This window comes from Schistocerca serialis, chromosome 2, assembly GCF_023864345.2.
Source record: "Schistocerca serialis cubense isolate TAMUIC-IGC-003099 chromosome 2, iqSchSeri2.2, whole genome shotgun sequence".
Classification (NCBI taxonomy): domain Eukaryota; kingdom Metazoa; phylum Arthropoda; class Insecta; order Orthoptera; family Acrididae; genus Schistocerca; species Schistocerca serialis.
The window spans coordinates 508,368,052-508,394,228 of record NC_064639.1 but is presented as its reverse complement, the minus strand read 5'-3'; the positions used below and the strand labels follow the sequence as shown (position 1 = coordinate 508,394,228).

The 26,177-nt window shown below is 42.4% G+C and overlaps 1 protein-coding gene across 1 annotated transcript in view; it reads right to left on the bottom strand.

The window, feature by feature from the left end:
• Positions 1 to 26,177, bottom strand: part of LOC126456156 (putative inorganic phosphate cotransporter) — a 243,969-nt gene that overhangs the window by 67,625 nt on the left and 150,167 nt on the right. The window contains exons 7-9 of the mRNA XM_050091910.1: positions 24,338 to 24,422; positions 5,520 to 5,740; positions 1,352 to 1,498 (exon numbers count right to left, since the gene is read on the bottom strand). Of these exons, the coding sequence (XP_049947867.1) occupies positions 1,352 to 1,498; positions 5,520 to 5,740; positions 24,338 to 24,422 (453 nt within the window). The remainder of the gene's footprint in view (positions 1 to 1,351; positions 1,499 to 5,519; positions 5,741 to 24,337; positions 24,423 to 26,177) is intronic.

Genomic DNA, 26,177 nt, shown 5'->3' with positions numbered 1-26,177 from the left:
GGTTTTAGACGGAGGTGTACAAGGTGAAAACTGCAGAGGAAGACAGCAATTGGAATACATCCAGCAAATAATTGAGTGCGTAGGTTGCAAGTGCTTCTATGAGATGAAGAGGTTGGCAGAGAAGAGGAATTCTTGGAGGGCCACATGAAACCAGTCAGAAGGCTGATGACTAAGAAAAAAAAGTGTGAATGGGTATGGCGGGGCAAGTATGAGATGTACTGAAGAGAGGATAGAGCAGGAGCAGCAGGATAGGGAGTGAGGCAGGGACAGGAGTGGATAGTGAGAGAGGGAACAAGGAGAGGAGGTATGGGGAGAGGAGGCAGGAGGAGGGGCAGAGAGAGGAGGAGGAGAAGAGACATATGGAGGTGGAGACGTAGACATCGATGAGGAGGAAATGAATACAGTATTATGGTAAGAAGAAGGTGCAGTGAGAAGAGACAAGAAGAGTTGGACAGAGAGATGGGGCAGGAGAAGATATACACAACAAGAGGTGAGGAAGAAATGGACTAAGAGAGGGAAGGGAGGAAGAAATGGACAGGGACTGGGGCGGATGAAAACGGACAGAGGGAGAACTGAGAAGAGGAGATGGACAGAGAGAGGTAGGGGGGAGGAGTAGATGGATAGAGAGGAGAGGGAAGAGGAGATAGACAGAGAGCAGGGAAACGCAGAGTGAGGGGAGCAGGAGGAGACAGGTACAGAGAGGGGACAAGAGGGGATTGGCAAAGGGAGGGGATAGGAGGGATTTGGTAGCGATTGCGGGCAGGAGTAGATGGGCCAAAGTAGGGGAACAGGAAATGGGAAGAGAAGTGTGGAGGAAGAGAAAGGCACAGATAGAGGAGAAGGGCAGAGAAGGGGTCGAGGAGGAGATGGACATACAGAGGGCAAAGAGGAAATGAGTCAGTGGGTGGGGGAGTGAGGAGAAAGTGGACAGATGGAGGAAAAAGATGTTGACAGAAACGTGGGGAAAGGAGGAGATGGTCAAGGAGAGGAAAGGAAGAGATGAGTAGAGGGGAGGACTAGGAGATGGACCAAGTGTGGGGGGAGGAGGTTATGTGCAATATGTGCGACAATTACACATGCATGCGAAGCCATGGGGAAAAGGCTAATATTATAATAAACTGACAAGGCCCTCACAGTATATCTCACACAAACTCTCAGATGCCCACTTATTTCACATTCGACATATGAAATGACATTCCCCAACATTTTTATGCGAATCTGTAGCAAATCCGTGTGTCAGGGTAGGGGTTTTCAGAAAATGGCTGGTGAGAAACAGAGAGCCAGTAAAGCAGCAATGTGCTTCGTTACAAGAATCTGCCAGTGGTGGACAACAAGCAGAGTACAGCCTCACCATGCCGATACCCCAGCCGTGGATGTTCCTCATGTAGGTGGGCGCCTGCGTCAGCACCGTGAACAGCCCCCAGAAACCTCCCCACTGCGTGAAGACGATCAGCCACACTTGTGGCGAGGTCAGGATGTGCTTCCAAGGCGTAGTTGGCTGCAACAACACCAGATCTCTCCTCACGTAGATGCTCAAATGGACAGCAAAAGTCATTATTCATATTTAAATACCTCTTAAAATATACGCTGAAGTTAGATCATCGCCACACGGGGTGGTAGTCTGCGGCAAACTGACAATGAGACCAAGCGCTACAAAGATGGGGATTCCTAGCTCAGTCCCTGAAGTTCACATCCCCATCCGATCTCCACAGAAGTCAGTGTAACAGAACAAAAACATTCACTGGTTCTAAGAGCTGGTAGTGAATCCGTGTTACCCAACTGAGGACAAGAGCTGAGTGCTATCTGTAGAAACATCTGCATACTTTTTCACACTTCTTCCTCGTGTAAGACATTGTCACATAAACAGTAATTTAGGGTAATAATAATAATACATAGTCAGCGTTTACAGAATTACTGCAATGCTGTAAACATATATAACAGAAAATAATCCATTTAATCACATTAACGTATGATACACAGGACATAAAATCCCGTTTGAGTCAATTGAACATCTCATGACTTTATTGATTGTACAGCATTGGTTGCCAATTATTAACACATTAACATAGACTTAGCTTACTCGTAATTTAAATATTACCTTAAGACATAGTTATAGTTTATTAATGTTGGGATGTCATCCGTAACGTATTGAGTAGAATAGGTGAAAAGATACAATTAAAATTATAATAACATATGTAACACGACCTACGTTAATATTGAGACAGCAGGAAAATGTCACTGGCAGAAATAAATAAATAAATAATGTATTTCTTCCTTTTACATGGTCACTGATATCGTCCTTATGGCTCAGACAAAATGTTTCGTGATTCCCTGCAATAAAAGGAAAAAAAGGTAAGCCAGTATCACCCTCCTTCATTATAATATTCCTCACATTGTTTTTACAAGTGACTTAAGTCTTGCTTTCATCATTTAAATGGAGTTATTACCAAACCAAAGAAGAGAACAACGATTCGTTACGCGAGCACTGAATCAGAATATGAAAGGACCGAGCATATCATTCTCTGTATCTAATCTGTGGAGCTAGGAAATGATGATTTCGCTAAATATTGAATGTTGCATTATAATCCATCGATTGTTGTTACCATTTATACGCCCTCTGGTTCTGATGATCGTTCTCGGATTTCTAGAGACAAGAGTTTCAGAGTCACATTTGATAGCAAGATAGTCCATTGCGTCTTTAAAGGAAACATCTAACTATACACAGTAATATCGTTTTAAGTGACCTAGTGAAATCTGTTCCCTGAACAAAAGCTTGGCCTTGATGGCCCTTTGCAATACTACTTACGATAAGGCTAACGCTGAAAAGATGTCTACATTTCAGTTCTAGTTTTTCGGTGGCTCTTTCCACACTCGCCACATACAACAGGAATCGAAACTGTGACTTCTTGTACTTTCTCACACTCATCCCGATACTCGTCCCGGCCCTCTGTAAATTGTGACACTCGAAATGCTGTGCAGTCCTCTTCTCCTCCCACAGAGCGCCCGTCCTATACAATGCACTTCACAAACCAAGTGAGATAACCTGGTGGTAAGACAATGGAATAATATTAGGAGGGACGGCAGTTGATATCCCTATCCTGTCCTCTAGATAGGTGTTCCATTGTTTTCCTAAGTCGCTTAAACTTTCCATTACCACTGGACGGAATGCGTTCCTCGAAAGATTATCAGAGAACCAGTGGGAATTTTCTGCATGTTGCTAATATGTATCAGTGTCCTATTGGTAAAAGATATCCTGCTCGTGGTTTGCAGAATTCTTCTATTTATGGCTTGCACCCGTACATTCCGCGGTCTTCAAGTTTTAGTTTTAATCCTCTGCAGGTAGGCAGCCTAATCGTGTCAATTAATGGCGCACAGATTTACGATTGCTGCGTCAAAAACAATGTCCATACTGAACACCTATAATGTGAGCTAAAAACTTGGAGAGACTCTCCGTCCAGTGACGCGTATATTTTTTCCGAACGCCTTGTAGTTTTTGCGCAGTCCTCTTCCGAGACTCCGAAGGTATTCATGAATAACAACGTGTGCCCCACTCCTCCCGTCATTGGAAAACGAAATGGCGGGAAATATTTCTTCACACTGTACTTCTACCTACGACAGTAAATAAAATATACATACAATAATGTCTTCACCCTAGAAAAAAATCGGTAGTGAAGGGGTTAAGGTGAATGGTACTTCCGATTATTCTTCCCCTATCCGAGCTTGTGTTCCATCTCCAATGCCATCGTCGTCGATAGGACGTTAAACCCTAATGGTTCTTCTTTTTGTACTTCACAAGGCCGTGCGCCTAATTTCTCCTATCTCGTGCCCAGTCAGCTTCCCACAACTGATCAGCACAGTACCGTGTTTACAGATTAATCGGCTTCAGTGGTGAATATTCTCATTAGAACTTGTTTTGTAAATAAAACCGCCTTTTCCTGCTGCAACTTATTTTTCCCAGATGCGTTTTTCTTACTCAAAGCATTTTCAGTGGGATAGTTTGCTGTGATCTGAGTTTCCTCTTATCTGGTCTGGAAGTCGCACTATCCCTTTATTTCCGAAACATAAGCACAATTTTGTATTCCGAACTTTTTCACACTGTTTACCATGTTTCTCCTTTTTGTGGTGTGCTATTATTCTTTTGCCATTAGATATAGCAATTTGTTCGAACACTGTGGTTGTTAAAAGCACTCAAGAAAACCAGATACTTCAGAACATACAATGCAAAAAATTTAATAGATATGTATTGGTAAAACAAAACAGGGTTATTTACATAACTATTTTTATTCGTCAAACGTGTTTTGACGACGTTAGCCGTTATCAGTAGATGCCCTTTTATGTACACATACGAAATTTTGTTCCAGTGTGATTAGTGAGGCAAAAGCCGAAATGTTTGCATAGAACTAAAATTTTATTATTTTTTTAAACATATATGAGTTTCAGTTGGCACCTTCAATAACTGACAGGTTCTGCGTAGTGGCTGTACAGATTTCTTAGCATTACACCATGCCATCTTGAAGTAAGTCACTTTTGTAGATTTTTGGCCTAAATTCCATTTTGGACTGGTAATGGAAACTAAAAATCATGAGAAGATTTGCCCTAATTACGAGCACGTTGAACTTATAGGAAATTTCATGACTGTATTATGCTCTCAATGAAACTGCACAAAAAATACTTTTCTAGCAATTACGTTTGAATTTTCGGATACTCTCAATTCAAAAGGTATTGTCAATTCAAAAGGAATTATTTGCTACGGAGTGTGCTTGTGCCAAAACTTACTTCTCCGATTACCGATTTGCTGTCACTAGAGAAGTACTCGACAAAAATTTACATACCTCTCGACGCGGTCGACCTAGGTTGTCGATCTTCTATTATTTCGCCGTCTCTCTCTCTCTCTCTCTCTCTCTCTCTCTCTCTCTCTCTCTCTCTCTCGCTCTTTCTCTGTGTGTGTGTTTTGTGACTTTTTATTTTCCAGCTACTAATTAAGATGAGTTATTAGTCGAGTAATAATATCGTTAATACTAGATTTTCGACGAATAGTTTCCTATTCACCATCTCGAAGAGTAGAAAGACTGTCGATACTTTGCCTCAACACAATGGTATTCCTTAGTTAGTTACCAGAAAATATTTTATGAATGGCATTCGACAAGAATAGTTGCATTCATGGTACATTTATGTTTGTTACTTATTTTATTGTATACCGCCTTTATTATTTAAGAATTACTTACAGTAGCAGTAGGTTAACTGATAAATGCCTTATAAGTTGCATTTTTCAGCAGATTCTTCTGTTAGTGGATATTTCTTCGGTAGCGAACTGTTTGTTGTTGTTCTTCATACTATATTAAATAGAAGTTTTTAGTAGTTATTATGTCTAACATTCTCCAATGGACAATCTTGGTCTTCCACCTTCTGAGTCCATGTATCCGGTATCAGTTAGTTGTCTCGGAATACTCTACATAAAAACAGATCGCGTTAAACGTTGACATGTAACACAGAACGTACAAAGAATACTGGCAGACTACCTTATTGACAGCAGTATCTTCTCCCAAACTGGCGTGGAGGTTTGCTAGCTCGCAGGTCGAGATACGGGGATGCTTGTGCGGGTGGTCGAAGATGAGGAGCCACCAGGCGAAGAACCAGACGATCGCAGCCAATGCGGTGGCGTAGAAGACGGCGGGCCACCCCAGCCAGCCAATCAGGAGGCCCGAAACAAGGAACGTCAGCGCTGCGCCCATGCTGCCGCCTGCAGCACGTGTTATCTTTGCAGTACTCTTTTGACAGGTTTCACATCGACGCTGCTAAAAGCAGAGACTTAGACAGGGGAGGCAGTTTTAATAGCTGAAGGATGCGTAGCACCCGCCTGAGCGCATCACTCGCCAGGAGGCAGCAACTTGGCGTTGTCTGCAAACCCCAGCAAACGGTAACTTCAGATCCTACTATTGGCGGAAGAGAGAGACCACGTAGTAACATGTCTAGCAGAAAACAGCAGGTAGCGTGATGCGTTACTAGGTTTAGTTACTGCCGTTGGGAAAACCCAGATCATCGACGGTTGCAGGAAGCCGGCTGGGTGAGATACCACTACGGCACGAACCGAGCCGCTGAAAAACCGTTTTATGTAAGCAAAATAAAAAAAACTAAACCAATACACTGTGTCCCAGGAGATGGTCAGTATTCAGGGAAAAAACTGAAACAAAAAAACTTCATACAGGCATTTGCCCTATACTGAATGGTTTCCGAAATAGAACACATTTGATCCCAGATTACTAAACTATCGTAAAATTTACGACTGCTATAAGCGTAGGGTATAAAACACGACATTTTGTTATTAATTTGGTATTTAACATACCCTTGGAGATTCAATAACTGTAATTAACTAAAGCATAACTTATACTTTATGACTTCCTTTGAATAACATGTCGTGTAGTAAACTTTTCGGTAACATTTTCCCCCCTTTAGTGTTCTAGGGTTAATGTACATTTGTTTTTGGGCTAGTGGTGCGATTGCCCTAATCACTTAATTAGTCGTGATAGTACGATAAAATGACCACCAAAATCGCTAGACCATGCGCCGTTAGACTTTTTTTACGAGGTTGGATGAAGTCTGACGTGTACAGCAGAAACGTGAATTCGCCAGGTGAACAGCTTGGCAACATGGTCGCTGCTGCCCTTATCAGGGAACGTGCAGAGGCCGTCAATCATATTCCCTCAAGGGTGCTCAAATGCATTGAAGCTGACAATGGTATATTCCAGCATTTATTGTGAACTGTACAAAAGCTGTACTGTGAACCGTACGACGATGCTTAGAGATGAATGTGTTAAAAATACGTAATTTTCCATTTATTGTTTGTAAAACGCATGTCGTAATGTTGACTAACTCTTATCTGTGTATCTGTAAACCCGACAATATAGTAACAAACAGAAGAAAAGAAAGACGTACATTAAATATCTTATATCTCGGAAACCAATCGGAATAGGGTATATGTCCAAATGAAGTCTTATTTCAAATGACTGTTTCTATCATATCCGTGAATATCCATCATTCGTCTAGTGGCACCCAAAGTTACGCGAGTATACGGAATTAAAGAGAAAACCGAGACGACAACGCACAGCCAGAGGCGCTCTCAGTACACCTACCAGAAATTAAATTATTCAAGATGAAAGATTTGTAAACACATATGAATTTAGAAAATTAAGAAACCCAAAATGCCATTAGCGGTTCTGAACATCCAATAGCATAATTTTGGTATGTACAATATGTTTATATAATACAGCGAAAATGAGCGTTAAGGAGAGCAATGAGAGAAGCGTTCAATGATTTTGAAAGTAAGACGCTGTCAACCGACCTGAGTAAAAACCCTGAGATTTTGGTCGTATGTAAAATCAGTAAGTGGGTCAAAATCATCTATTCATTCTCTCGGCGATCACACCGGCACCGAAGCGAAAGATAACAGAGAGAAGGCCGAAATACTGAATTCAGTCTTCCGAAGTTATTTCACCGCGGAAGATCGTAACAGCGTCCCTCCTTTCAGTCCTCGTACGAACATCGAAATGGCAGATATTGAGATAACCGATCGCGGAAAGACTTCAGGACCTGATGAGATACCTATAAGTTTCTATAAAGATATCCGAAAGAACTTGCTCCCCTTCTAACAGTAATTTATTGTAGATCGCTTGAGCAACGAAAGGTACCTAACTACTGGAAAAAAAGCGCCGGTCATTCCCGTTTTTAAGAAAGGCCTTAAGACAGACCCACACAATTATAGACCTATATCGTTGACGTCAATCTATCGTAGAATTTTGGAACATGTTTTATGTTCAAGAATTATGACGTTTTTTGGAAAAAGAACATCTCCTCAAAAATCAACATGGATTCCGCAAACAGAGATCCTGTGAAACTCAGCTCGCTCTGTACCTTCATGAGATCCACAGCCCAGTGGACAAGGGCGCTCAGGTTGATGGCGAGTTCCTTGATTTCAGTAAGACATTTGACACTGTCCCGCATTGCCGTTCAATGACAAAAAATATGAGATTACGGAGTATCAGAGCAGACCTGCGATTGGTTTAAAGACTTTCTTGCAGACAGAACTCAACTCGGCGCTCTTACCGGAACTAAATCGGCAGATGTAAAGGTAATACCCGGAGTACCACAGGGATGTTTGATAGGACAGTTGCTATAATAGAAAGCGTCGGATGCTCTTTAAGGCTATTCGCAGATGATGCAGTTGTCTATACCAAAGTAGCAACGCCAGAAGATAGTAAGAATTTGCTGAACGACCTGCAGAGAACTGATGAATGGTGCAGGCTCTGGCAGTTGACCCTGAACGTAAATAAATGTAACATATTGCGCATACACAGGAAACGAAATCCGCTACCGTACAGCTACACTATTGACGAAAAACAGCTGGAGACAGCGTCTAGCGTAAAATATCTAGGCGCAACTATCCAGAGCGACCTTAAGTGGAATGACCATACAAAACAGATACTGGGGAAAGCAGACACTAGACACAGATTCCTTGGAAGATTCTTAAGGAAATATAACTCATCCACGAAAGAAGTGGCTTATAAGGCGTTTGTTCGCCCGATTCTTGAGCATTGTTCATCTATCTGGGATCCCTACCAGGTAGGACTAATAGAGGAGATAGAGAAGATCCAACGAAGAGCGGCGCGTTTCGTCACAGAATCGTTTAGCTGGCGAGAGAACGTTAGGGAGCTGCTAAACAAACGTTACAAGAGAGGTGTTGTGCATCACGGAGAGATTTACTATTGAAATTTTGGGACAGTACTTTTCAAGAGGTGTCGGACAACATTACTTCTGCCCACATACATCTCATATATTGACCACGCAAATAGAGCCAATAGAGAGGCTTGCCGACAATCATTCTTCCCACGTACTATTCACGATTGGAACAGGCTTGGAGGGATCTGATAGTGGCACCGAAAGTCTCCTCCGCCACACACCATTAGGTGGCTTGCGGAATATGATGATGTCGATATAGATTTTGATTTATAAGCCAGAATGCTCATTCCGATAATTAAAAACAAAATTGCAAATGAAATATATTGTAAATTTTAAAAGAAGAGGCATTAAGATAAGACTACAGTAGCTATCTATAAGTGTGCAGATTTCACAAGATCCAAGAATAATTAATAGCAAATTAGTGTACATAAACTAACCCACCTTTTAGATTGCAAATATCGTAAAATTACGAAAGCCGGTCAAAATATAAGGGCACTATTGGAAAGGTGGTAACATTCTGGTCTGTGCTGGTATGTCATACGTATTCTACCAGTAAGAGGAATGTATAGTTGAGAATTTGCACGACGAGATGCTGATGCTATAAATAGGTAGTGACCATGTTAGCTCGGGACAGTTCAGTTTGAGACTTGATCGAGGTAGGATCTATGTTTCCATGACCGGCGAGGGGACTACGACTTTAAGGTGATCTACATTTTTGAGAAGTCAGTTTTCGAGGACTTTTAACACTTTTAGGAGACATACTGAGAACTTAGAAATTTTTCGGTCAACATGTCCGTGAACTTGTAAAATTCCGTGCTGCAGTCGCGTGATACTAAGAAAAGTTGCTTTAGTCACTGTTGGCCTTTGAACAAAAGTGCATGACTTGTAATATTACACGCCAGTTGCTGAAGAACTTTAACATTTGAGGATGGGTGCTAAACTTGAAAATTTTCAATAGATAGGCAAACACACTCACTATTCAACATCAAAGTGACATGCTGCATGTAGGGTTTTTTCTTAACCAACTAAATCTGTTGTGCTGCTTCAAAAAACTTAAAAGATCCAATAAACTTTCTTTAATTTAAAAATAAACTAGTGAATGTTTAGAGCATTATTATTTCCACCACTGTCCACAATCCTGCCTGCAATTATTAATTTATGAAGAAGTCAGTAGAACTATTTATTGGGTGATGCAATAGGTGTGCGACCATTCCCTAGATTAAAACGCAGCCAAGGAACATTAAAATCGGTCACGTGTCTGATAAACCCTTACCTTGATAGGACTTCGACAGATGGCAAGTACACCGCACTGTGCTGTGGAGAACAGTTTCCACGACAAAGGCTAGTTCACTTCTAAAGAGCTGGACAGGGATGGTATTGCGAGATTTTAAACAAATGTTTATTTTGCGAGATGAGAACAATATTTGATAAAGGGAAGAACATCAGCCTTCAATCGTAAATGTGGATTTTATTTAAAGCACGATGCATTTTGAACCCAGAAAGTCAATCTTAAGTTGCTTCGCATTTTGTTCCAACATTCTTACATGAAAATACCCACTGGTCGTATTAAATAAATGCATTTCAGATTGAAGAAGAAATAAATGTGACTAAAATAAAACGCTTGCCACATTTAGCTTAGTTATTCCGTTATCACTCGTGCTGACTTGCAGTACACATGAATTATATTTGATTTCAGGTCACACTTTCATATTTTCAGTATCTATGCAGGTTACAAAAACATCGGCATGTTTATATTTTTTAAATACACTGACCGTCGTGTTTCGCTAAATAGGAAGGCGAGGTAATGACAGAGTACGCTCCTGTATTGTTACAAATGGAGGGCTGCTGGTCACGCGATACACGTCTATATGCCAATCCTCTGCACTACACAACAATTAAACAATGGCCGGTACATTCATTTGACAATACTCCTCGCATACTATCGCTGTGAAACACTCGTTCACAATGCCGATGAGTCAAGAACTGGTCGCTTTAATTCTCTTGCTTCGTTTCTTCGTAAAAATTTAATTTAGTATGTCTTATTTGAAACTACGTCGTCTCGTTCCCGCATGGCGATCCGTTTATTCTCACACCTTGTAACACCGCTATCAGTCGACAGATCACTTTTCTCAGAGTTTCCTAGGCAGCCTTGAGGTCCCATTTGTCTGCGACAAAGCTGTGAAGTTTCCCAACGGTCGTGCCGACGTGGATACAGTGGTTCCCAGCAGATCAGCCTCATTCGTCAGCTTCATGATTAACTGCCTATCATTTCGTTAACGGTCACAGTTATTGTAGTACTTCAATAGCAATTAAGGTACTGTGCCAAGTTGGAATAGTTTGCTGTAAAAATTGTGATCGTTATGAATTTGCGTTTGATGTTTGTTAGGCCACATACCGCTATGTATAAAATGGAGATAATTTATCTTAAATTTGAGACGTGGCCTGCGTATATCGCTAATCTCAAGAAAAAGGGTTTATGTAGGGCACTCACTTTTGATTGGGTGCAAAAATGCTAGAGTGAAAGTGAAATATTCATAACATCTATCATGTGCCATAAACGTTTCGAGATACAGAAATGAATTTTTGGCAAAGGATAGCATGGGAAGTGGAATATTTTGTCATATATATACACTCCTGGAAATTGAAATAAGAACACCGTGAATTCATTGTCCCAGGAAGGGGAAACTTTATTGACACATTCCTGGGGTCAGATACATCACATGATCACATTGACAGAACCACAGGCACATAGACACAGGCAACAGAGCATGCACAATGTCGGCACTAGTACGGTGTATATCCACCTTTCGCAGCAATGCAGGCTGCTATTCTCCCATGGAGACGATCGTAGAGATGCTGGATGTAGTCCTGTGGAACGGCTTGCCATGCCATTTCCACCTGGCGCCTCAGTTGGACCAGCGTTCGTGCTGGACGTGCAGACCGCGTGAGACGACGCTTCATCCAGTCCCAAACATTCTCAATGGGGGACAGATCCGGAGATCTTGCTGGCCAGGGTAGTTGACTTACACCTTCTAGAGCACGTTGGGTGGCACGGGATACATGCGGACGTGCATTGTCCTGTTGGAACAGCAAGTTCCCTTGTCGGTCTAGGAATGGTAGAACGATGGGTTCGATGACGGTTTGGATGTACCGTGCACTATTCAGTGTCTCCTCGACGATCACCAGTGGTGTACGGCCAGTGTAGGAGATCGCTCCCCACACCATGATGCCGGGTGTTGGCCCTGTGTGCCTCGGTCGTATGCAGTCCTGATTGTGGCGCTCACCTGCACGGCGCCAAACACGCATACGAACATCATTGGCACCAAGGCAGAAGCGACTCTCATCGCTGAAGACGACACGTCTCCATTCGTCCCTCCATTCACGCCTGTCGCGACACCACTGGAGGCGGGCTGCACGATGTTGGGGCGTGAGCGGAAGACGGCCTAACGGTGTGCGGGACCGTAGCCCAGCTTCATGGAGACGGTTGCGAATGGTCCTCGCCGATACCCCAGGAGCAACAGTGTCCCTAATTTGCTGGGAAGTGGCGGTGCGGTCCCCTACGGCACTGCATAGGATCCTACGGTCTTGGCGTGCATCCGTGCGTCGCTGCGGTCCGGTCCCAGGTCGACGGGCACGTGCACCTTCCGCCGACCACTGGCGACAACATCGATGTACTGTGGAGACCTCACGTCTCACGTGTTGAGCAATTCGGCGGTACGTCCACCCGGCCTCCCGCATGCCCACTATACGCCCTCGCTCAAAGTCCGTCAACTGCACATACGGTTCACGTCCACGCTGTCGCGGCATGCTACCAGTGTTAAAGACTGCGATGGAGCTCCGTATGCCACGGCAAACTGGCTGACACTGACGGCGGCGGTGCACAAATGCTGCGCAGCAAAGCGCCATTCGACGGCCAACACCGCGGTTCCTGGTGTGTCCGCTGTGCCGTGCGTGTGATCATTGCTTGTACAGCCCTCTCGCAGTGTCCGGAGCAAGTATGGTGGGTCTGACACACCGGTGTCAATGTGTTCTTTTTTCCATTTCCAGGAGTGTATATAACGTGCGAAACTTTCTGATCTGTTGCTATATAACACTGACTACAGATTTTTTCAGTGAAATAGTGTAATTATTTTAAGGACCTTCGATAACCAGCCAGGGTAGCCAAGAGCGCTAATGCGCTGCTTCCTGGACTCGGGCAGGAGCGCCAGCCCGTGACCGAAACCGCCCGGCGGATTAACGACAAGGGCCGGTATGCCGGCCAGCCTGGATGTAGTTTTTAGGCAATTTTCCACATCCAGCTAGGTAAATACTGGGCTGGTCCCCAGGTTACGCCTCGCAGACAGCTGGAGTACACTAATTCCGTCCCAGTGGGTTTGGGGTGACGGCAGGAAGGGCATCTGGCCACCCTCTGCAACTAACACTGCCAAATAATAGTAACAGGCCGACCGCGCGTTGAAGTGGGACACAGGACCCACAAAAGTAGAAAGAAGAAGAATATTTTAAGGACGTCGATAACTCATGAAATATGAATTAATAGGGGTTTGTAACAACATAACTGAAGGAATCACTCTTTTATTTTTATACTGAGCATGAGCTTTTCATAAGCTATTGACCTTTCTTCCCTCACATGTCCTCAATTGTTTGATTAATAATAGACTGTTTCAGAATTCTATCGCAATTGCAACTGCATTAACATGGCACTGAGGTGAAATTGTGTAAACATCGCTGTGCTTTGGGAAAATATGCTAATTTTAACATAGCAGCAAGAGGAACAATAAACGACGCACAAGACAGGCGAAAATAAATCACTCCCTCTATTTCAGCATAATCCTAAACCCATTCCGTTTTCAGTAATAAACGGTTGACTTGTCGAATTACTGGTCGTACTAGCGTGACCTGTTAAAACGATCGTTTGTAGGCTCGCTAGCTGTAACTTAAAAGCTCTGCAAGTCAGGCGTTTGCGAGAAGATTTCAGCTGTAGAACTACATCACCCCTGCATGCTGTCCTGTCTGCAAGGGAGCCCACACCACTACGGTTGCTCCCTCCCCCACTACGCCTTCTGTGCACCAAGGAGCCGTGTAGAATTGTATGCACTCTACCTGCAAGGATATGTCCCGCTGTTGTTGTTGTTGTGGTCTTCAGTCCTGAGACTGATTTGATGCAGCTCTCCATGCTAACTCTATCCTGTGCAAGCTTCTTCATCTCCCAGTAATTACTGGAACCTACATCCTTCTGAATCTCCTTAGTGTATTCATCTCTTGGTCTCCCTCTTCGACTTTAACCCTCAACGCTGCCCTCCAATACTAAATTGGTGATCCCTTGATGCCTCAGAACATGTCCTATCAACCGATCCCTTCTTCTAGTCAAGTTGTGTCACAGACTTCTCTTCTCCCCAATTCTATTCAATACCGCCTCAATAGTTATGTGATCTACCCATGTAGTCTTCAGCATTCTTCTGTAGCACCACATTTCGAAAGCTTCTATTCTCTTCTTGTCCAAACTATTTATCGTCCGCGTTTCACTTCCATACATGGCTACACTCCATACAAATACCTTCAGAAACGACTTCCTGACACTTAAATCTATAATCGATGTTAACAAATTGCTCTTCTTCAGAAACGCTTTCCTTGCCATTGCCAGTCTACATTTTATATCCTCTCTACTTCGCCCATTATCAGTTATTTTGCTCCCCAAATAGCAAAACTCCTTTACTACTTTAACTGTCTCATTTCCAAATCTAATTTCCTCAGCATCACCCGACTTAATTCGACTACATTCCATTATCATCGTATTGCTTTTGTTGATGTTCATCTTATAACCTCCTTTCAAGACACTGTCCATTCCGTTCAACTGCTCTTCCAAGTCCTTTGCTGTCTCTGACAGAATTACAATGTCATCGGCGAATCTCAAAGTTTTTATTTCTTCTCCATGAATTTTAATACCTACTCCGAATTTTTCTTTTGTTTTCTTTACTGCTTGCTCAATATACAGATTGAATAACATCGGGGAGAGGCTACAACCCTGTCTCTCTCCCTTCCCAACCACTGATTCCTTTCGTGTCCCTCGACTCTTATAACTGCCATCTGGTTTCCGTACAAATTGTAAATAGTCTTTCGCTCCCTGTAATTTACGCCTGCCACCTTCAGAATTTGAAAGAGAGTATTCCAGTCAACATTCTCAAAAGCTTTCTCTAAGTCTACAAATGCCAGAAATGTAGGTTTGCCTTTCCTTAATCTACCTTCTAAGATAAGGCGTAGGGTCATATTGCCTCGCGTGTTCCAACATTTCTACGGAATCCAAAATGATCTTCCCCGAGGTCGGCCTCTACCAGTTATTCCATTCGTCTGTAAAAAATTCGCGTTAGTATTTTGCAGCTGTGACTTATTAAACTGATAGTTCGGTTAATTTCGCATCTGTCAACACCTGCTTTCTTTGAGATTGGAATTATTACATTCTTCTTGAAGTCTGAGGGTGTTTCTCCCGTCTCATATATCTTGCTCACCAGATGATAGGGTTTTGTCAGGACTGGCTCTCCCAAGGCTGTCAGTATTTCTAATGGAATGTTGTCTACTCCCGGAGCCTTGTTTCGACTTAGATCTTTCAGTGCTCTGTCAAATTCTTCACGCAGTATCATATCTCCCATTTCATCTACATCTACATCCTCTTCCATTTCCATAATATTGTCCTCCAGTATACCGCCCTTGTGTAGACCCTCTATATACTAGTTCCACCTTCCTGCTTTCCCTTCTTTGCTTAGAACTGGGTTTCCATCTGAGCTGCTGATATTCATACAAGTGGTTCTCTTTTCTCCAAAGGTCTCTTTAATTTTCCTGTAGGCAGTATCTATCTTACCCCTCGTAAGATAAGCCTCTACATTCTTACATTTGCCCTCTAGCCATCACTGCTTAGCCATTTTGCACTTCCTGTCGATCTCATTTTTGAGATGATTGTATTCCTTTTTGCCTGCTTCATTTACTGCATTTTTATATTTTCTCCTTTCATCAGTTAAGTTCAGCATTTCTTCTGTTACCCAAGGATTTCTAGATGCCCTCGTCTTTTTACCTACTTGATCCTCTGCTGCCTTCACTACTTCATCCCTCAGAGCTACCCATTCTTCTTCTACTGTATTTCTTTCCCCCATTCCTGTCAAATGATCCCTTATGCTCTCCCTCAAACTCTCTACAACCTCTGGTTTAGTCAGTTTATCCAGGTCCCATCTCCTTAAATTCCCATCTTTATGCAGTTTCTTCAGTTTTAATCTACAGTTCATACCCAACAGATTGTGGTCAGAGTCCACATCTGCCCCTGGAAATGTCTTACAGTTTAAAACCTGGTTCCTAAATCTCTATCTTACCATTATATAATCTATCTGAAACCTGTCAGTATCTCCAGGCTTCTTCCATGTATACAACCTTCTTTTATGATTCTTGGACCAAGTGTTAGCTATGATTAAGTTGTGCTCTGTGCAACATTCTACCAGGCGGCTTCCTCTTTCATTTCTTCCTCCCAATCCATATTCACCTACTATGTTTCCTTCTCTCCCTTTTCCTACTCTCGAATTCCAGTCACACATGACTATTAAATTTTCGTCTCCCTTCACTACCTGAATAATTTCTTTTATTTCATCATGCATTTCTTCAATTTCTTCGTCATCTGCAGAGCTACTTGGCATATAAACTTGTACTACTGTAGTAGGCGTGGGCTTCGTGTCTATCTTGGTCACAATAATGCGTTCACTATGCTGTTTGTAGTAGCTTACCCGCACTCCTATTTTTTATTCATTATTAAACCTACTCTTGCATTACCCCTATTTAATTTGGTATTTATAACCCTATATTCACCGGACCAAAAGTCTTGTTCCTCCTGCCACCGAACTTCACTAATTCCCACTATATCTAACTTTAACCTATCCATTTCCCTTTTTAAATTTTCTAACCTACCTGTCTGATTAAGGGATCTGACATTCCACGCTCCGATCCGTAGAACGCCAGTTTCCTTTCTCCTGATAACGACGTCCTCTAGAGTAGTCCCCGCCCGGAGATCCGAATGGGGGACTATTTTCCCTCCGGATAATTTTACCCAAGAGGACGCCATCATCATTTAACCATACAGTAAAGCTGGATGCGCGCTATCACTTCTCATTCATCCACTGCGAAGAAACACCACATGACACTTTGAAGGTTGGACTGAAATATGAAAGTATCAGCTCACGTTCGAGTTTATTTACCACTAGCCCCGGGACTATGGTTCACTTTGTCGAGTAGTACACATGTACTGACCGTTATAGTTAAAGTTCAGCTACCCTCAGAGGTCCTGTGTGGGCTGTAAGCGGAACCGATTTATGCTGGAAAAACTTAGTTCTAGTTTTGGCCGCCAGGTATAAATCTAGCGCTGTGAATGCAAGAAAGACGTATATAAATATCTCCACATGCAATGGGTTAGGAATGGGACGTGGACAGAAAATGTCAACAAGTGAGAAAGACATAAATGTTGATTTTATTATTAACCACAGCTTTCACAATTTGTTCAGTATGAGCACCAGAGAGGTCTACGAGATGCTTAATCTGCAAAATGACATGATCACCAGTTGCTTACACAAATTCATTGGAATCTGAGCACTGTGTTCCTGTTTATTGGCCTTGAGATCAGGTATAGACCGAAAGTGTCTGTGGTAAATGCATTGTTTTAGATATCCCCAAAGATAAAGTCACATGGATTCAGATCAGTTGATCCTGCAGCCTACACATCTGGAAAACCTCTGGAAATTACGCATTCATTGAAGTACGCAGTAAGCTGATCTTTCACTGGATGAGAGACATGAGGTGTTGCCCAAATCGCATGACAGCAGTGATTTCCACACAGTCGTGCTTCTCCAAAGCAGGAATCACAAGGAGGTTACGATAACATGCTGACATCACGGTATGCCTGACATGCCCTTTGGGTGTATTCTCGTCAAAGAAGAATGGACCGAGAACGAAGCTGATTGGGTATCCACACCAAACAGTCACATACGGAGAGAGCAATGGCTCTTCGTGTGCAACACACGGTTTAACACTACCCCAATCTCGACGGTTCTCTGTAATGACTGCATCCTGTAGTGTGAAATGTGCCTTGTCACTCCATAGAATATTGCCTGGTCGCGTCATCAGTTTCGATCCGTCCCAGAAAACGAAGAGGAAATTCAGAATGCTGCTGTACACCATGAGGTTTCAGTTGTTACACGGTCTGGGTCTCGTACGGGTACCGGTGTATAATAGACCACAAAACTTTCTGTATTGTGGGCGATGGGATGGACAATTTTCGCGACACTGCATGAGCAGTAGCACTACCCGGAATAAATGTTACATGGTCAGTTACAGCAACAGCAAACTCATCAATAACTTCCTCTGGGATAGAACGCCTTCCTCTTCCAGGCGTCATATCAAGCTCACTTCTGTTTTAAAATGTCATTATCATCTTCTTTAATCCATCTGAACACTGGACCTCTCCTCAGACCTTCCAGGTGACAATAATCTCTCAATTCAGCACTTTAATTGCTGCCATTCACATGAAACGGTTTCACTAACAGCACACGGTCTCTCTTTCCGACAGCTATACTCGTTGCTCGCGTTATGGCTTGTCAAATACCAGTGTGTCTACCATACCTCCATATAGTGACAGCGCTAGATTTGCACCTGGTGGCCATAATTGTAATTCATTTTTTTCCAGCGTAAATTGGTTCCACGTTGACGCAGTCCCCACATGAACCATGGACCTTGCGTTGGTGGGGAGGCTTGCGTGCCTCAGCGATACAGATGGCCGTACCGTAGGTGCAACCACAACGGAGGGGTATCTGTTGAGAGCCCAGACAAACGTGTGGTTCCTGACGACGGGCAGCAGCTTTTTCAGTAGTTGTAGGGGAAACAGTCTGGATGATTGACTGATCTGGCCTTGTAACACTAACCAAAACGGCCTTGCTGTGCTGGTACTGCGAACGGCTGAAAGTAAGAGGAAACTACAGCCGTAATTTTTCCCGAGGGCATGCAGCTTTACTGTATCGTTAAATGATGATGGCGTCCTCTTGGGTAAAATATTCCGGAGGTAAAATAGTCCCCCATTCGGATCTCCGGGCGGGGACTACTCAGGAGGACGTCGTTATCAGGAGAAAGCCGGCCGGGGTGACCGAGCGGTTCTAGGCGCTACAGTCTGGAACTGCACGACCGCTACGGTCGCAGGTTCGAATCCTGCCTCGTGCATGGATGTGTGTGATGTCCTTAGGTTAGTTAGGTTTAAGTAGTTCTAAGTTCTAGAGGACTGATGACCTCAGAAGTTAAGTCCCATAGTGCTCAGAGCCATTTTGTTATCAGGAGAAAGAAACCTGGCGTTCTACGGATAGGAGCGTGGAATGTCAGATCCCTTAATCAGGCAGGCAGGTTAGAAAATTTAAAAAGGGAAATGGATAGGTTAAAGTTAGATATAGTGGGAATTAGTGAAGTTCGGTGGCAGGAGGAACAAGACCTTTGGTCCGGTGAATACAGGGTTATAAATACAAAATCAAATAGCGGTAATGCAAGAGTAGGTTTAATAATGAATAAAAAATAGGAGTGCGGGTAAGCTACTACAAACAGCATAGTGAACGCATTATTGTGGCCAAGATAGATACGATGCCCATGCCTACTACAGTAGTACAAGTTTATGTGCCAACTAGCTCTGCAGACGATGAAGAAATTGATGAATTGTATGATGATATAAAAGAAATTATTCAGATTGTGAAGAGAGACGAAAATTTAATAGTCATGGGTGACTGGAATTCGAGAGTAGGAAAAGGGAGAGAAGGAAACATAGTAGGTGAATATGGATTTGGCGTAAGAAATGAAAGAGGAAGCCGTCTGGTAGAATTTTGCACGGAGCATAAATTAATCACAGCTAACACTTGATTCAAGAATCATGAAAGAAGGTTTTATACATGGGAGAAGCCTGGAGATACTAGAAGGTTTCAGATAGATTATATAATGATAAGACAGAAATTTAGGAACCAGGTTTTAAATTGTAAGACATTTCCAGGGGCAGATGTGGACTCTGGCCACAATCTATTGGGTATGAACTGTAGATTAAAACTGAAGAAGCTGCAAAAAGGCGGGAAATTAAGGAGATGGGACCTTGATAAGCTGACTAAACCAGAGGTTGTAGAGAGTTTGAGGGAGAGCATAAGGGAACAATTGACAGGAATGGGGGAAAGAAATACAGTAGAAGAAGAATGGGTAGCTCTGAGGGGTGAAGTAGTGAAGGCAGCAGAGGATCAAGTAGGTAAAAAGACGAGGGCTAGTAGAAATCCTTGGGTAACTGAAGATATATTGAATTTAATTGATGAAAGGAGAAAATATAAAAATGCAGTAAATGAAGCAGGCAAAAAGGAATACAAGGGCAATTTACTTGAGGACAATATTATGGAAATGGAAGAGGATGTAGATGAAGATGAAATGGGAGATACAATACTGCGTGAAGAGTTTGACAGAGCACTGAAAGACCTGAGTCGAAACAAGGCCCCGGGAGTAGACAACATTCCATTAGAACTACTGACGGCCTTGGGAGAGTCAGTCCTGACAAAACTCTACCATCTGGTGAGCAAGATGTATGAAACAGGCGAAATACCCTCAGACTTCAAGAATAATATAATAATTCCAATCCCAAAGAAAGCAGGTGCTGACAGATGTGAAAATTACCGAACAATCAGTTTAATAAGTAACAGCTGCAAAATACTAATGCGAATTCTGTACAGACGAATGGAAAAACTGGTAGAAGCCGGCCTCGGGGAAGATCAGTTTGGATTACGTAGAAATGTTGGAACACTTGAGGCAATACTGAGCTCACGCCTTATCTTAAAAGCTAGATTAAGGAAAGGCAAACCTACGTTTCTAGCATTTGTAGACTTAGAGAAAGCTTTTGACAATGTTGACTGGAATACTCTCTTTCAAATTCTAAAGGTGGCAGGGGTAAAATACAGGGAGCGAAAGGCTATTTACAATTGGCACAGAAACCAGATGGCAGTTATAAGAGTCGATGGGCATGAAAGGGAAGCAGTGGTGGGGAAGGGAGTGAGACAGGTTTGTAGCCTCTCCCCGATGTTATTCAATCTGTATATTGAGCAAGCAGTAAAGGAAACAAAAGAAAAATTCGGAGTAGGTATTAAAATGTTGAGGTTCGCCGATGACATTGTAATTCTGTCAGAGACAGCAAAGGACTTGGAAGAGCAGTTGAACGGAATGGACAGTGTCTTGAAAGGAGGATATAGGATGAACATCAACAAAAGCAAAACGAGGATAATGGAATGTAGTCGAATTAAGTTGGGTGATGCTGAGGCAATTAGATTAGGAAATGAGACACTTAAAGTAGTAAAGGAGTTTTGCTATTTGGGGAGCAAAATAACTGATGATGGTCGAAGTAGAGAGGATATAAAATGTAGACTGGTAATGGCAAGGAAAGCGTTTCTGAAGAAGAGAAATTTGTTAACATCGAGTATAGATTTAAGTGTCAGGAAGTCGTTCCTGAAAGTATTTGTATGGAGTGTAGCCATGTATGGAAGTGAAACGCGGACGATAAATAGTTTGGACAAGAAGAGAATAGAAGCTTTCGAAATGTGGTGCTACAGAAGAATGCTGAAGATTAGATGGGTATATCACGTAACTAATGAGGAGGTATTGAATAGAATTGGGGAGAAGAGGTGTTTGCGGCACAACTTGACAAGAAGAAGGGACCGGTTAGTAGGGCATGTTCTGAGGCATCAAGGGATCACCAATTTAGTATTGGAGGGCAGCGTTGAGGGTTAAAGTCGTAGAGGGAGACCAAGAGATGAATACACTAAGCAGATTCAGAAGGATGTAGGTTGCAGTAAGTACTGGGAGATGATGAAGAAGCTTGCACAGGATAGAGTAGCATGGAGAGCTGCATCAAACCAGTCTCAGGACTGAAGACCACAACAACAACAACATTGACGCAGTAGCATATCCACCAAGTTTCGCTGCCATACGACAATTACAGTGCACACTGGGTCTACGTGAGTAGCTGCACTTTAATTAATTATAACCACTTCGTATACAACATGTTACTGCAGTGTACAGCTGACGTCTGATGATAAAGCTACACAACAAAATCTTGCGGGTTGCCGCCCTGTGAGACGCCTGCTTCCGATGCAGCTCCACTTCACTGCGGCATTCGCTGCCGTAATGAGGTCGCCACGGTGACGGACACAGCCGTTGCTACCTTGCATTCGCTAGCTACGCGATACGGGCCAAATGCCTGGTATTAATGCGCCGAGTGGAACATATACGGCCGCTGGTTGCAGCTCTTGACCAGTGCGAATGCGGTCTCTTTTACCAGGAATCTCCGTACCCAGACAACAATAGTGCAACAGATTCCGACGCAGCATAGGGCAGTGACACCAACTATGACAGATAGAGTGCTGCCTCTCTCTCTCTCTCTCTCTCTCTCTCTCTCTCTCTCTCTCTCTCTCTGTCTCTCACCTAATTCTAATGTATGAGTGACATTTCTTTTAATAGATCAGGACGATGTTTACGTTATTTTCACTGTGAAACTGTTCTGTTTTTCATGTTCTTGTGTGTTTCTTTGTACAAATAAAGTTCTAACTTTCGTTACTACCTGGGCAACCTTCTTGCTTTCTACGTGCACCATCCCACAACAGGATACTTTACTTACCCATGTCTATATTAGGATAGGACTTCTGGCCCTTGCATGCATTCCACGTTAAATAAAAATCTTGTTTGTAATTGAAGACTGACGTTCATTCCTTTGTATTTTATGAATACATATCACTCACAATAGCTACTGTGGGTAAAATTATGAGCCCAAGATTTCTTTTCTAGTAGAACCTAGTACAGTACACAGGATAGAGAACGTTGAAGTGCCAACATATTAGAACTACAAAGGTTCTCAAGACACACACATAAACAATTTATCTGACAGACTCAGCTCTATTGATGCGACACTTAACTGGTATTCGAGAAGAACATGGTTCAAATCTTCATTTGCCCAGTTTGATTTACATTTTCCATTTCCCCTAAATCACTTCTAATGAACCCTGGAGATTACTCAAACAGATCATGACCAATTACCTCTTCTAAACTTTCTCTTCAGTAACCTTGATTTTGAGATAATAATTTGAAACTTTGCTTCCCTTTCACATTAGTTTTATTTGTCGATTACAATTCAAAATTTCATTCATTTGTTATTTTGTAGTGGCTAAAAACTAGTTTTTTGAGAAACTACAATTGTAAGCAGCGTGAGGAATATTTCTGTTGTATTCCAATAACTCATTATACATAGCAGTCCCCTGATGGTGACAAACCACTTTGTAACTTTCAGCACTGTATCTGGTTATCTCTGGTAAGTGTTCTGCAACATTCACCACTGGCTGCTCTCTTGGACTAAACAACTAAATCATTTTAAATCAAAACTATTTTACAACGTTACGTGCTTTAATGGAAAATTACAGCACGGCGTAGCAAAGTGCATGTCAGACGACAACATAGTGATTGTGTGTGTGTGTGTGTGTGTGTGTGTGTGTGTGTGTGTGTGTGTGTGTGTGTGTAAAATAGATACGGAAAAGAGAGAGGTTGTACCGGACGCGCTTCAACACTACACAGTCTGAAAATGCACCACTCATGCTCCAAGTGCATACTTGAATTGCTCATGCTGCACAGCATATTTTTCTTTTTACTTTGCAATGGGAAGAAAATATATACAATCGAAATGAAAATTTCTGACTTACTCCTTTGTTTACAACAGCACATACATTTTCAGTTAATATTGAGAGTGCGGTTCATATTACGAAAGCAAAGAAATGAACCAATATAGAAAGCGCCATTGCATTGGAACAGAAGCCTGTAAATCTTACAATGATGCATTTTCCAAATGTTTTCAAGTGGTAATTGTGCTCATATACATTCCATTGTCTTCACATATACTGTTGTGAAACAACTGTCCTCGCAATTTTTTGCAAATATCCGTAGTCCTGGTTTACAAAGTATGCCAAAAAGAAACGAGATTGCTCGCATTATTAACAAAAGACACTAATATTAGTGTGTGAGGTTTTTCGATGTTTACTGACTTTACCCTGTGCCACAGTTCATCAAAATGGTCCGTCTCAGCGACAATGAACATGCAGTTTGCTATAAAACAAATTCCAAGAAAACTGCATGCAGAAATCCTTCGAGTAGTGAAAGGATGTAATGCAGAATGTGGACTCAGCTGGGTGCTACTTCGAAGAAAGTCATCGCTAATAGAACATATTTGGTGTATACACAAATTTTACAGCCCTCGTGTCGATTGTTTCGTCCCAGACACCGCACAAGACATTTTCCAGCAGTGCGTAAGAACTGTCTTCCAGCAAACTGCTCGTAAATTGCCTCTGAGCTCATCGATAACGCTGACACTTGACACAGATTGACAAAGTTTAATGTTGTTTCGCGTGCACTCATACTTTGTAATGCGAGCACAATTTTTGGGAATTTGAATACAGCACATTTCTGTAAAGCATGTCTGGGAACGTGCGAAACGCTTAAAGGTAGAGACCCAGAAGAAAATCTAGAATAAAGTTACGGCACTCACCCAGGTAGGCGCTGACGAACTTACTCCTGTCGTTGGGAGGCACCCACCGCGCTATCAGGCAGTGCATCGCCGGCCACGCCATACCCTTTAACAGACGTCGTGTTCGACAACATACGATTATTTACCACTAGACTTGCTTTTAAATTTAATTTCGTTGCCTTTTCGCCAGAAACAATACACACATTAGAACCGCTTACTAGATTCAGTAAAGACAATTAGATTTTTAAAATAACACAATACATGCACAGCATATACAATCGCGATTTATTAAGCAAACTCTGCGAAGCAAGCATACAATAGGAATACCTAAGGAGTGAGCGTTCAGATGTGCAAAACAGGATTTTCTTCATCAATATTTTTTGCCTCCCAAATCACGTGGCTCATGTATGACGTAAGGTTTGTCTGCATTGTTTAAACTTAACGTAGTTTCTCACACGTCTAACGGGTCAGGCTCACGGAACACGAAACAATTTTTAACGACTGGCGGATTTTTTTTTTTTTTTTTACAGAAATTGTTAAGTTCTTTCCTACTGAAAAATCCGCCTTCTGTTACACGTTCATTGATCATGGCTCACTGTTCGCTCAGAATTTGGCAGACCGACGATTCTTGGATTGTCGAGTCTCGCTAAACGAAAGTAAAATTAGCTTTCAGTTTTTAGTGTGTTCGTTGCGTTATGTCTTAAAAATCTCTAAAGAACAATACAACCAAAAGGTTCGCAGCGAATTCTTAGAATCATTTCAGAGTATAAATTTTGTCGGTGTAGCAATAACAAATATTCAGTTTTAAAAGATCACATAATTCCAGTGAAGCACATTGAGAACTGGAAATTGTTAGAGCCAACGCGCCGAAATGTTAATGATTCGCCAAAAACGAACCAAGTGAAAACGAAATCATGTGAAGCATAAACCTCCCTTTTTCTTGCTGAGCACTGCAGCCTGTTAACTGAGGATCATTTAGGACAGTTCTTAAAAACAGTGAGTAGCGATTCCGAAGAGGCTAAAGACGTGCAACTGTATCGGACCAAATGTTGCATGATTATAAAAAATATTTAGACATTGAATTTGGAGATGGAGAATTCAGTCTATTGACATTAGCGTATCGAAGTTTCTTGGTATTGTGGTAACGTATATTAAAGAAAGGAAACACTTCATTTTTAAATCTCGCACCCTTAAGTGAAAGTACTGCAAACCGTATTGTTTGTGCAGCAACAGACACCTTAGAGGAATTTGATTTGAACCATAAAAATATTATTGGCATCGAAGCAGACAATACTTGTGTTATGATGGAAGTAAATAATGGTGTACATGCAAAACTAAAAAAAAGACATTCCAGGACTTGTTCTTGCTCGATGCATGTTTCCTCAGAAGCGACTTGGCCCAGAAATCTATAATTTATGGTTTCCGAGATACACACTCCTGGAAATTGAAATAAGAACACCGTGAATTCATTGTCCCAGGAAGGGGAAACTTTATTGACACATTCCTGGGGTCAGATACATCACATGATCACACTGACAGAACCACAGGCACATAGACACAGGCAACAGAGCATGCACAATGTCGGCACTAGTACCGTGTATATCCACCTTTCGCAGCAATGCAGGCTGCTATTCTCCCATGGAGACGATCGTAGAGATGCTGGATGTAGTCCTGTGGAACGGCTTGCCATGCCATTTCCACCTGGCGCCTCAGTTGGACCAGCGTTCGTGCTGGACGTGCAGACCGCGTGAGACGACGCTTCATCCAGTCCCAAACATGCTCAATGGGGGACAGATCCGGAGATCTTGCTGGCCAGGGTAGTTGACTTACACCTTCTAGAGCACGTTGGGTGGCACGGGAT